We start from the raw sequence: 13,944 nt of genomic DNA, 5'->3' as shown, positions 1-13,944 counted from the left end.
TAAGGGCATGGAGCAGTGGAGCTTGACAGGTATGCAATATTGTTATTACCACCACGCGAAATACACACTGTCCCTTTAAGATATTCTATTGTTGTTAAACTATTCTGGGTGGATGTTAACCACTGACTGACGTTTTGTATCACTAATGAATTCATTAGATTAAGAATTTATGTCAGTATCAGTCATAGAATGCGTAAAATGTCCGATTTTCTTCTGGAAAACCTTTTTTTAGAGGGGAAAAATGTAAATAACAGCTCGGACCAAATGACGCCATTTCCGGTCGCGCATGCGTAAAGCCGAAGTTAATGGTGTTGACAAATGTGGGAGGGTCCAAACCTTGGCGTAAGTAGATCTTTGTTTCTCACAATACAATTTGCTATCAAAATCAATTAATGCTCACTGTGCATCGCAAATATATAAACCGCTAGCTTAAGTTTGTTGTCATATTTCACCACTTCGTATATCCATTTAACGCCACGGGCCAAAGTGTTGTTAAACATCTGCCAAGAACCGCTGGGTTCGAAAATTGAAAGCATCTCGTCTTGCTAGCGAAAAACGCAACTTCCGGTCGAAATTGTACGAATAAAATTCAAAACCTATATAAAATTCAACCCATGAAATGTCTTTCATACTTATTAACAATTCTCAATTTTCTTTTAAATCCATAACATGTTTTCTGTCGTTTTGAGCATAAGCACCAGACGGTTTTCGCTACGACGACAACATCAGTGATGTCTGTCGATTAGCAGAATGGGTTTTTTGGCTTTACAAGATGCTAAGTCTATGTAAACCAAACTTTAGAGACATTTCGACGTATGCGACCCCAGTTTGTTTGTTTTGCAATTCATGAAACAATTTCTACAGTGCGGCTGTGGGAGCGAGTGAAGGCGGTCTCCTTGGTTAGGACTTTCGCCAGAAATGAAGAGGTGAGAGAGATTTCTTATGCTAAACAGACGCAGAGAGACACAAGAGTCTCTATAAATATATTGTGTTATCATCAACAAATCCTGTGTATGTTTAATTCAGGGAAATGCAAGCATCTTTTTTGTTTTGCAGCCAACAAAAAAGCCCTGAAGATGATGGGAGTTCTACAGTCAATGAAGAAGGTGACAGCAATCAATTTATTACTTTTATATGTGTATAAGGAAATATAGCAGTTTATTTTAGGTCTACTCAAGTCGCATATAACTGTATAGCCCTTCATCACAAAGAGCCTCCAAGGGCGGCATAGACAACCATTACAAGATCACCTGATCGGAAACCTACTTGAGAGAGTGGGGTGGGGGAAACTTATGAAACCTCGAGACGTGGAGAATATTGTCAGACATTAATTCAATATGTAGTTCAGAGAAAACATGCCTTAAGTTAAGTTCCTGGACACATGATTAATGGATGCCCCTTCTCTTGGGTGTTTTCCATTTGGACACTAAGACTTCCAGACTTATCACACATGAGGTAACCTGTCTTCCAGGACAATCAGGCTGCAATATGTGTTGCAAGGGCATCAACAGACAACACACGCTAAGCATCAAATTTGCACGTATGCAGTAACTAAAATTTGTATTCTTATTATTATTTTAAAGTCAAGTCACATTTATTTATATAGCCCTTAATCACAAAAATCTCTCAAAGGACTGCACAGGATTCAACTTGACAGCAGCGATAAGCTTCTCGTCTCTAAATTGAGGCAGCGGGCTCTAGACAATGGCATTCATCAGGTTCAGATCAGGGGAATGGTGTAATTGTAACGTGTGCAGTCCTTTTGAGACACTTTGTGAATAAGGGCTATACAGGACTGTCTCAGAAAATTAGAATATTGTGATAAAGTTCTTTATTTTCTGTAATGCAATTAAAAAACAAAAATGTCATACATTCTGGATTCATTACACATCAACTGAACTATTTCAAGCCTTTTATTATTTGAATATTGCTGATTTTGGCTTACAGCTGAAAAAAACTCAAAAACCCTATCTCAAAATATTAGAATACTTCCTCAGACCAAGTAAAAAAATAATTTTATAACAGCAAAACTAAATCAAACATTTGAAAATGTCCATTGATGCACTCAGTACTTGGTTGGGAATCCTTTTGCACGGATTACTGCATCAATCCGTCGTGGCATGGAGGCAATCAGCCTGTGGCATTGCTGAGGTGTTATTGATGCCCAGGATGCTTCGATAGCGGCCTTCAGCTCATTTGCATTTGTAGGTCTGGTGTCTTTCATCTTCTTCTTAACTATACCCCACAAATTCTCGATGGGGTTCAGGTCAGGGGAATTAGCAGGCCAATCAAGGACAGTGATGCCATGGTCAGTGCACCAGTTACTGGTGGTTTTGGCACTGTGGGCAGGTGCCAGATCATGCTGGAAAATGAAATCCTCATCTCCATAGAGCTTTTCAGCAGATGGAAGCATGTAGTGCTCTAAAATCTCTTGGTACACAGTTGCATTTACTCTGGACTTGATGAAACACAGTGGACCAACACCAGCAGCTGACATGGCTCCCCAAACCATTGCTGACTGTGGGAACTTCACACTGGATTTCAAGCAACTTGGATTTTGCTCCTCTCCAGCCTTTCTCCAGACTCTGGCGCCTTGACTTCCAAACTTGCTTTCGTCTGAAAAGAGGACTTTGGACCACTCTGCAACTGTCCAGTGCTTCTTCTCCATAGCCCAAGTCAGACGCTTCTTCCGTTGTCTTGAGTTCAGAAGTGGCTTGACCATGGGAATACGGCTATTGTAGCCCATTTCCCGGACACGTCTGTGAACTGTGGCTTTTGATACCTGGACTCCAGCTTCAGCCCACTGTCTTTGAAGCTCCCCCAAATTCTGGAAGCGGCTCTTCTTCACAATTTTGTTAAGGCTGCGGTCATCTCTCTTGGTTGTGCAGCGTTTCCGGCCACATTTTTCCCTTCCAACAGACTTTTTGTGGATATGCTTTGAAACTGCACTCTGTGAACAGCCTGCTCTTTGAGAAATTTCTTTTTGTGTCTTACCCTCCTGATGGAGGGTATCAATGATGGTCCTCTGGACAGCAGTCAGATCAGCAGTCTTCCCCATACTTGTGATTTAGTTTACTGAACCAAGCTGAGTGTTTTTAAGGCTCAGGAAACCCTCGCAAGGTGTTTCGAGTTAATTAGATGATTCAGGTGATTAGTTGAATAGCCTACTTGTATACTTTTTCATGATATTCTAATATTTTGAGATAGGATTTTTGAGTTTTCTTAAGCTGTAAGCCAAATTCAGCAATATTCAAATAATAAAAGGCTTGAAATAGTTCAGTTGATGTGTAATGAATCCAGAATGTATGACATTTTTGTTTTTTTAATTGCATTACAGAAAATAAAGAACTTTATCACAATATTCTAATTTTCTGAGACAGTCCTGTACAAATACAGTAAATGTTACTTGCCTTACCTGAGAGGGCAAAGCCTTCCATAGCACCGAGGCCCGAATGGAGATTGCTCTCGAGCGTGAAGATTTCTTCTTGGCTCTTGAAATCACAAGCGTCCTTTTAATAATAATAATAATAATTGACTATTGACACTATGAGTGTCAGCATGTGTCCATTTATATATTATTTTTTACAGACTTCGCTCTTATCAATTTTTTGATGATCCATTTATATTTTAATCAAACTCTCCCTGTTATACTGTGTGTGTTTATTATTCATTTTTTTCCCCAAACGCAGTCAATAACATCTCACATGCTTCTTTGTGCTCCGTCAGGCTCAGTTGCCACTGCGGAAGACCCGGCAGCTATTGCGGCCATTCAGTCAGCGTCCACATTCACTGATCAACCCATTAAATATTTGTTCAAGACAGAAGGAGGAGTTGGGCAAGTAAGATGGCATTTTAAAATACACTTTGTTTTGTATCAGTCTCTTTAATGTGGTGGATCATAAGGGCAGAACAGTTGAACTACACTTCTCGTGATATTTTTGTGTTCACAAACTAAAAATATACATCATTCACCAAGCCAACTTGTTTTTTGCTGGCCAATCACAAAGCTAAAGTGTGTATGGTAGGTTGGCAGATTCACCTGTGATGGGGGCAAAATTAACACAGTGACAGGAGTGACTGAATATGTAGATGCTGCCATTAATTCCGTTCCTGTAAGATTAAATGACATTTTACAATAAGATCATTGTAACCCAAAAAATTGTAAAACATTTTTCATCAACTTTATTGTACAATTACTGTTTTAAAAAATATAAGTCAGAAATAACATTGCACACAATAAGAACAGAATATATCAGGGGTTAAAGGAGGATAAAAATGTTAAACAATATAAAATCAAAGGATTCTAAAAAGCAAAACTTAAACTGTAGTAAATAAATGAACTGCATAGACTACAATATTGATGTTTTGTTTACCTCAAAGTATGTCTGGGCAATATAAGTAATAAGATAGATCCCACAATTCACCCGATAGTGAGCTTACAAAAACGACAAGATCATAAGTTTGTCTTCAGATCTGATTTCCCCCTATGTCCCGGCCCGAAGCCTTCGTTCTGAGAGCGCCGGTCTTCTGGTGATCCCAAGAGCCAAGAAGTGTTCCGCAGGTTCGAGAGCGTTCTCCATCCGGGCACCGGTGTTGTGGAATGCTCTTCCACCTGAGATCCGATCTGCAACCTCAGTGGAAATGTGTAAATCTAAGCTTAAAACTCACTTCTACTCTATAGCATATGAATAACCTAAACTGCTTATGTGTAATAACCTGTAAAGCCCTTTGAGACTCTTTGTGATTAAGGGTTATACAAATAAAAATGACTTGACTTGACTATAGTTTAAAAGCCCTTTCTTTTCTATTCACTTACTGTCTGTGGTTATTCATTTTCTTTCTTCTATTCAATCTTTGAGCTGATTATGGCTTTGATTGTAGCTTCCAATTTGAAACACAGCACAGGCTTTAAAACAAGGAACAAAACTTTAAAGAAATGATCAAATCAATCTTGTGTTATTTGTTTTTTATTGTGATATGTGTTTTTTTTTCAACCAACACTCATAGAAATAAGTAAAACAACTTTATGAAGGCTAGGTTCTTCTGCAAACAACTACATGTCAATGTTCTGATGTCATCCTGCAAAAATTAGTCCCACATCTGTGATGGTGTTTTCCCGGATTGTTGAAAACAAAAGATTAGTATGCATGCACAAGTTGATGCATCATCCAATCAGGTCAGGGTTTAAAACCCAACAAAAAAAAACAAAGAATTGAAATGTGTTTTCCTCTAAGCAGCAAAGCCAGAAACATTTTGAACCTATATTTTAAATACAAAGTTTTTTTTAACCACAACTTAGTCGCTGCAAGTTGTCTGTTTTCGTCCACTTGATGATAACCCTAAATGTCAAAGAGCTTTGTGTTTCCTCTTTAGGGATAATGCAACATCTAAGAACGTTTTTTTTCTTCTAGGTGACTTACAGAGTGATCCAGGTGTCTGACGGCCAGTTGGAGGCTCAGACAGATGGAGGTGCGGCAGTGAGCTTGGTCACCGGTTTCCCTGCAACGACTCAGGCCGTCACACAGGTGAGATTACTGAAATAGGGTACCAAAAATCACAGTGAAATAAAATTTTCACATACATGTAGGCTTTTTTTCCGTGTGCCAAAACAGTTTTGAATTACTTTTCAATTTAGGTTTTGTGCTTTGTATTGATACTGAAATGAAGGTTGTCCAAACACCTCACCCATCTTGAAGTATCTTTGGTTTTCCATGTTTCTCAGATATTACTGCTTATACTCACCAATCACAGGTCAAAAGAGACTGGCTCTCTTCTATTGGAAACCTAGAGTCCACATACATTTTTTTAAATGGGAATGATTTTGATTCTATCGTTCATGGCTGGTAAATCCAGCCCCAAATTTCAGTAGAGCAGCACGTTATAGATAGATGGATAGATACTTTATTCATCCCCGGAGGAAAATTCACATTTCCAGCAGCATCCCTGAGCTGAGAACAATACAATAATAAAGCAAAAAGAATACAATATACAAATACCCAGTGTGACGTGCAAATGCACACTGTAGCGTGTTATATAGAATCGCTCAAAGGTTTCACGTTTATCTCAAGTCCAGCTGCTTCAAATCCCGAGCATCAATGTCATGCTTCTGCAGATCCTGCTGCTGATAAACTGATAATATGAATCAGTTGTTTGTGTAAAAAACTTTTACAGTGCAACCAAATACTAGGACTATTCTGTAGGTTACTACTTCAGTTTATAGCAAATTACGAGACTCTCATTTTCTGTGAAAACTACGAACATCAGGGGTGAAAATTAGGCAATGTTCATATTTGTATTTGCAATATTGATGGGTATGTTGGCCAAGAGAGGGATGGGCGCCACCAGGCTGTAGTTACAATGACACAGTGCAGGAAATGGTGCCCCTAAAACCCTAGTGGTTAAGTGATCCAACCTTCCAACAAACCCTGGTTATTTATGGTGTATTACTGCTATCTGTTGGACACGTGCGGTCACAGCAGGTTTGGTGTTCTTATACTTTTTGTCAAAGAAACCCTTTAGAGCTAAACATGCAGCGTTTAAATGCAACTACAAAAACCTTAATTCTAAAAAATCTTTTTATACTTTTTGAAAACATGATTTTCAATGTTTGGCTGCTCTGAATTTAAAATTCAGCCCTCAAGGACCTGATTTTCCAAGGACTGCAATAGTCAATCTTTTATTTTAATGCATTACGTGATGAACATATAAAAAAACCAGTTCTGGGATCTTTCCATATATTTATTTACTTGGCAATACAATAATAACATTTGCCAGTAGCAGGAAGCCTTTGAATTTCAATGTATTAATTGTCCCTGATATCAACTTTGTGAAAGATAGTACGCACTGATATTGGCTATGGCATTCCTGGGTGAACATGTACAAAAGATTTAACTATCGGATATCAGAAACATAAAATACATATAAGACAGGTCTCTGTGGTTATTAAAGTAGATGAGCCCCGAATGTAGAAGTTGTAGCTCCAGGTCATCTCTTATGAGTAATGGATCTGGTGTTGGTGAGATACAGGCCCAGCTGGGGTAGCTGCAGTACTATTGCTTTCTCGCCTGACGCTACCCCAGTCGCTTTCCGGATTCTAACAATCCACAGTGGACCCGCTGGTAATCAGCATTTTATTGCAGTCTTTTCCTCAGATTCTGATTTGATCAACAAATTTATTTTCGAACTGGTGGCGCCCATCCCTCTCCAGGCCAACATACAGTATTGGCTGACACGTGATTTGTGCAGCCGTCCCCCTTGTTTATGCTGTCAGTCAATCGCAGTCACACAGTTTTGTGAACTGCTGGCATCAGGTTGAGGATGCAGGTTAGTGGGAGCACGGAAAGCAGGCAGAGAGTGGATTAAAAATGTGGTTTAATAAACAAAACCAAGACTTGAGTATCGACTCATTAACAAAACTGTAATGTGACGCTGTGGGGAAAAAAAAGAAATTAAAGGGGCCAACGAACACACTGAAAAGTCAGTGAGAGACTCCTGCACATAGGACAAAATAAGCTGATCGGCTGACGTGAAGGTGATAGAATAACGAAGACACTGGTGGACATAGGGCTTGATGAGACAGAGCTACTCGGAAATCCAGAGCATTACTATTTTAGATTTTGCTGCTGTTTTTTTTTTTTGCTTTAAGGAAGTTGATGCCAAAATTTAATAATGTAAAACAAAATCCTTTTTTACCCTTTTGAAGATTTACATTACTTTTTAAGAGGACAATATAAATGTTTTCATTGATTGACAGATGGGTTTCATTGATGGGACAATTTTGTATTGTTGCAAATGCATAACCTTGTTTATTTATTTTTTTAAAATTTTGGGGGTCCTTAGGCTGTCTTCTCCCAGTCAGAAGGGCTTGAGGGAGACGGCACCACTGAGACACAGTACGCATACTATCCTGCAACCATTGCGGATACCACAGCAGGGACCATGGTGACCACAGTGCAAGCATCTGATACACTACTGAGCCAGACAACACCCGCGGGTAACAACATACTAGCGCACTAAGCGCTTCATTCAAAATAAACAACGCAATTAAGTATTAATATTTTCTTATTTGATTTTTATTACAGGGCAGCTCTATGTGATGATGTCACCCCAAGAGGTTTTGACTGGATCTAGTCAAAGGACAATAGCGCCTCGCACTCAACCATACATTGCGTAGGTATTTTTTATTATATGCATAAGTAGTTATGGCAAAGTGAGCACTCATAAGCCAATGGGACTTTGGCCAAACTGTTTCATCCAAAGCTTCACCACTTGGTTTTACTCATATTGACTCTCAACTGCCCTCCAGTGCAACTGTTATGTGAAATCGTAAAGAATCATTCAGTAGCTCGGGTGGAAGAGCGCTCGTCTTGGGATCCAGAGTTAGTGGGTTCGATCCCCTCTTTTCTGTGTTATATGTCGAAGAGTCTCTAATGCCCCCGATAAGCAAGTAGTTGCTCTCGGTTGGGCAGGTGTGAAGCACATTGTAAAGCACTTTGGAAAGTTTTCAGTGACTTGAAAAGCGTTATATCAACGCACAACATTTACATTCAACACAGACATCAATGCATGCATATAAGTCCACAAACTATTGCAGTAATCTATTTTGTTCCTTGGACATAATTTTTCCAGCCTTTGAAAACATGAGCTCATGCTGAGGAGTAGTCCTAGGAAGAGAAGAACATAAAATAGCATTGTTTGCAGATGACATATTGATGTATTTAACTCAAACCATCAAAAGTTGTTCTAGATATACGAAACTCCTAGAAAGTTGTGGTTAATACTCGGGCTATAAAATTCATGTTATGAAAACACCGGTTCCTCCTTTTAATTATGTTTCATCCCTGGGACTAAAAGAGAGATATAGTATTATCTGGAAGAGCAAATCATTAGAATATTTAGGGGTAAAACTTGTGGAAAGTTATTTGATGTCAACTATACAAAATTGAACGAAAAAAATAAGAGGGATATTACAAAAATAGCCAAATATAGTTTTAGATATGATTTCAAGAATATAGGTAGTTTGATGAGTGTCTTGCCAAAGCTCTTGTACTATTTCCGGTTCTGGTTCCCAGATCACATTTAATGAATCTAAAGCCGCGGTTCAGAATGCCCATTACTAACCATAAGTGGAGCATATTAGTCAAAATGACACGATCGTGTATTTTATAGAAAACAAGAAGCTCCTCGGGGGTCCAGGGATGAGAAACGGCGTGCCCAACACAACGAAGGTTAGTAGAAAGTTGAACTGGCACTACAGATACAATTCTGTTTGAATAAGGGAGAAACACGCATCCCTTTATCTAGTTGAGCGCAGACGGCGGGATAAGATCAATAACTGGATTGTGCAGCTCTCAAAGACAATACCCGACTGCAACATTGATTATACCAAGACGGGCCAGGTGAGCTGCACTTTGACACCATTATTTTATTAAGGTAACTGGTGTGTGAACTGATCACACCTCCATTTTTCCCAGAGTAAAGGTGGAATTTTGTCCAAAGCTTGTGACTACATCAAGGAACTGCGACAGAGCAACTTGAAATTGGGAGAGGATCTCGGAGCACTTGATCGACTTCGGATTGACAATCAGCTTCTCCGACAGGAGGTATGTACAGTGTGTGTGAGCGATACAGTTGCACAATTTTTGGAATTCGACTAAGAGTTTATGTAAGGATACAGGTCCAAAACAATAAAGTATTATCTGTACCGTATACTTCTTTTGAAAAAAATGAAGCCAAAACGGAAGCCATATGCAATTATTACTGCTATTGCTTTCTTATTAAGCCCTTTATGTTCCGCCGGACTGTTGCTAAACATACGTGTCTGTACGATGTCACTGAAATACATCATGCCACATATTATTGGAAATCAATAACTCTTGGTATTCAATTCATGTTGACCAATTCAAAATGTACTCATCAGTATCAGTCTGAAACTAGATACCCGAAAACTATAAAGCCGGCGTAGCTTACCAATTCAATAACTCTTGGTATTCAAGACATGTTGACCAATTCAAAATGTACTCATCACAGCAACATCACTATCAGTCTGAAACAAGATACCCGAAAACTATAAAGCCGGCGTAGGTTACCAATTCTCTCCCCTGGCAGTCATGAAATGAGTTGACTGTTTGCAAACATGGAGTCATTACATACTGGACTGTCATGTGAATCCAACAGTGTAGAATATTTACTTCAAAACACAGACTTGTAAAAAAAAAATTGCCTAAAAGCATTTCTGAATCATTGGACGTTGCTTGTTCTAATACATTGGTTTTGCCACATAATTTCTGTTTACAAATGAACAGACTCATAAAATTATTCCTAATATGGCAGTTACCCTCCGAACTTTTCATATACTCTCGGCCAATAGCAGGCTTTTTTTCACGGTTCACAGCCCCGCGATAGCCTATGAGGGACTGTAAAGTAAAACCGGTGTGGGCATGCACTGTTTACGTCTTTGAATCAAAACAAACTGCGAACAGATAACGTTTAGCAGCTCATCACATTGAAAAGAAATTGATAATCTAAACTGGACTCTGGGAACAGTCAGAAAAGTGCAGGGAAATGGTGATCACCATCAGGTGCTCCTTTGATTATTATCGGGTTGCAGAAGCAACTTGGGTAGCATCTGGGAGAAGATGAGGGTGCTGCTGGTCCGGCCTACTGCTAACTGCTAGGCTAATAACGCCTGGAAGTCACGGCTGCAGACCATGTATTTTGCCAACGCCAATTCCATTACGCAGGAAATCGATGACATGGAGCCACAACTCGCGGGAAACCACTACATTTGGGACGGTCTACAAATTGAAGCAAGGGCACAGTTTTAGGTATGGACGTAAGGGACGTTTCGCCACCAATATTGAGCAAACATTGTTTTGTCCCCACCAATGACAAGCCAAAACCTATACCCTTGAATTAGAGGTTGACCAGCAGTAAATTCAAATCGTTTATGGGATGTTGATTGCATGTAAATTAGTTTTCCATTAGCTCCAGAATCAGATTTTGACCGTAACCTGAAAATTATCTGCATATAAGCCAGCTCTTTTGTCACAACCCATAAACGTTACATATCGATGAAGTTGCGTTTTGGGCCTGTGTTTTGTGCAGGTAGAAGACTGCAAATCCAAGAATCAGATCCTGAGGAATGTGCTACGCCAGCACGGCATTGTGGTCTCCACCAGCACGGATCCGCAGTAAAAAGCCTATTCTGAAGACAACCGCACAGGGGCCAAAAGTACTCGTAATGATCTGACAAAGACTGTGGGGCTTGTCAAGCTCGCATGACCCAAAATATTCAACCCATTGTCTCAATGAAACTTTTTATTATTTTTAAAGTTTTACGAGTACTTAATTTAAGCCAATTTCAATTGTGTTGCATTTGAAAGAGAATTGGTCAATGCGTTCCTCCTTATAGCTTGCTTTTGGCTCAACTGGGATTTTTGCACTGCACCAGGTATAAAGAATCCGAATTGTCTCTGTGCTATGTAGGATGGAAAGGTGCCTTGCTCAAGGTGACCACACACTGACTCCTATGGCAAAGGAACCAATTAAAAAAACAAAGGGGTGACAGGAGTGTTTAAAAGCAGTTGATCAACCTGCAAGAAAAAAAAACATCGGTAAACAATATATTGTATGCTCTTCAATAAGCACTTCCAAATATGAGCATAATGGCGCCTGGACACTGGTTTTCTTGCATGCTACTCTGTCATGAAATGCAAGAAAGGAACTGCAGTGTGAAATCCATAATTTTAACATATTTTCTGCGCTATAAGATGCACCTCTCAAAGATAGTCTTTTGTCATACTCATGCAGACCATGAGACACACCGGACTATAAGATGCATGAAATCGAAACTACAATAGGATCCTTCTTGTATACTGGTAGATATTAATGCAAAGCTAACCCAAATCACAAAACGTTCTATGCAATGGGTATCAAAACAGAGTAATAGGGGTTAGAGTGCTAACATATTACCACTATACCACCAGTGTTAGATGACGTACAAAAAGCCAATAGATCTTTTCTCATCACAACACTGATTTGCATAGTGCATTCTGATAGGTTAAACAGTCTCTCCACTTCACCTCCACTTCTTGTTTTAATAGATAGATGGATAAATAGATAGATACTTTATTCATTCCCGTTGGGAAATTCATAGTTCCAGTTCCAAACTTCCAGCAGTATCCTTGTGTTGAAAATAAATTCACGGGTGGAGTTAAAGAGCCTCAGGGCATGAGGAAGAAAGGATCTCCTCAGTCTGTCTGTGAAACAAGACAGTATTTTGTTGAATGACTCTCGGTTTACTTCATTTTCTAACAGAAGTGGACGGACGGTTTTAAACCCATCAGAATTTACTATGCAAATCGGTGTTCTTGGAACCGGGAGTCAAAACTGTGTGATAAGGTCTAAATTGTTGTCATTTAAACACAGGTGGTTTAGTGGTAATGTGTTTGTGCTATCATCGATTATTACCTGGGTTTGATTCCTGTTGCATACTATGTTTCACATTTCATGTCAGCGATGTTCATCCATTTGATCATTTATAGCAGATTCATTGCTCAAATGTGGCATTATTGTAAAACTTTAATTTGGTAAAGCATATTTGGTGTATGCATTAGGATTTTATTCGCTCTATTTTGCTGTGTTCATAAGGCGCACAGGGATATAGGGCGCCTTTTAAAATTTCAGGACAAAATTCAGTTTTCGGTATGCCTTATAGTCCGGAAAATATGTGACATTATATGACCACAGTGTGAGTTTGGTGTGTTGCATTCTGATATAGCATGCAGCAAGGGACTCATTTTTGTTCACAACCTGTCTCCAAAGCTCTATGTGTAGAAAGACTATAGAATGTGAAACCCATGAAGAATTTATACGACTGATCGAAATGGATGTGTACTACTTCTGATAAGTAGTAGTGTTAAAATGGGACTGGCTTTTTCTCACTGAGACCCGGCAACCTTATGGTGGCCATAACGTACTGCGGAAGAAATTGTAGACTCGAATACCGGGAAAGATGTTTAACATGTCACGCTGTTCTACGTTTTAGCCAAACAAAGCTGCCCTGGAGCGTAGTGTAAATGTATTACGACTTATTTCGCCACGTTAAAGGCTTTCATTATCGTCCCCAAACTACTTTATAGTCCTTAATTCATGTTTCCATGTGACAACATTCTCATTTTTATAGTTCTTTTTGCCTTTTCAATAGTAGTTCTTTTTCCACGCCATTTTATTCTCAAATTAAATCATAAGTACTTTGCAACCAGACATGCAAGAAAGGACAAGTAATTTAAGATGTAGACGAACAGGAATATATGTTACTTAAAATTTTGTGTATTAAAGGTTGCTTTGTAAAACAACTGTGACTCTTTGTTTGGGGGGGATAGATTTCATAAATTCTCCAGTTAAAGGGGCAGTGTGTAATGTTCGACCACTGGATGTTGTATTGCAGAGGTGTCACACTCATTTTAACTCTGGGGCCACACAGAACAAACATTCTGTCGGGGGCCGGACTAGTAGATGAAAGAGAGATAAATAAGAGAAAGAGGGAGGGGAAGGGGGAGAGGGCGGGACAAAGAAAGAAAAAGAGAGCGTGAGAAACAAAAGATAAAAAGTCGTGAGAGAGGGAAATGAAAGGGAGAGGAAGAAAGAAATCCAAAGAGAAGAAGAAAGACAGAAGGAGAGAAAAGAAAGTGCAAAGGGTAGGAAGAGAAAAGGAAAAAAGGAGGTTAGAGCAGAAGAGGTGAAAAAGACACACACAGAGAAACAAAGAAAGAAAGAGAAAAAGAGAGACACAGAGAGTAAAAGAGACAGAGTGGGAGAAAAGGGGTGGAAAAGAGAGAGAGAGAGAGAAAGAAATACAATGACAGTGTCTTTGTTCGAGGCACCTGGCTTTGGCAACATCAAGTTGACATATTTCAACCTGCAGCTTGTTCTCTGAGTGTT

At 39.3% G+C, this 13,944-nt stretch overlaps 1 protein-coding gene across 2 annotated transcripts; it reads left to right on the top strand.

Annotated features, from left to right (window-relative positions):
• The first annotated feature begins 277 nt into the window (after nucleotides 1–277).
• Nucleotides 278–13,358, top strand: usf1 (upstream transcription factor 1). 2 transcript variants are annotated; one of them, XM_088345994.1, is made up of 12 exons: nucleotides 278–342; nucleotides 865–926; nucleotides 1,057–1,106; nucleotides 3,727–3,839; nucleotides 5,412–5,525; nucleotides 7,840–7,993; nucleotides 8,082–8,169; nucleotides 9,169–9,227; nucleotides 9,304–9,398; nucleotides 9,474–9,602; nucleotides 10,743–10,826; nucleotides 11,107–13,358. In XM_088345994.1, the coding sequence occupies exons 2-11, from the start codon at nucleotides 919–921 to the stop codon at nucleotides 10,824–10,826; spliced, it is 894 nt and encodes a 297-aa protein (XP_088202120.1). In that variant the 5' UTR covers nucleotides 278–342; nucleotides 865–918; the 3' UTR covers nucleotides 11,107–13,358. The 2 variants fall into 2 exon arrangements, with proteins under 2 accessions (XP_088202120.1, XP_088202119.1); XM_088345993.1 differs by lacking the exon at nucleotides 10,743–10,826 and having other exon boundaries at nucleotides 281–342.
• The last annotated feature ends 586 nt before the right edge of the window (nucleotides 13,359–13,944 follow it).

This window comes from Urocampus carinirostris, chromosome 10, assembly GCF_059441175.1.
Source record: "Urocampus carinirostris isolate Australia breed hairy pipefish chromosome 10, RoL_Ucar_1.0, whole genome shotgun sequence".
NCBI lineage: Eukaryota > Metazoa > Chordata > Actinopteri > Syngnathiformes > Syngnathidae > Urocampus > Urocampus carinirostris.
This window is presented reverse-complemented; position numbering and strand designations above follow the sequence as displayed.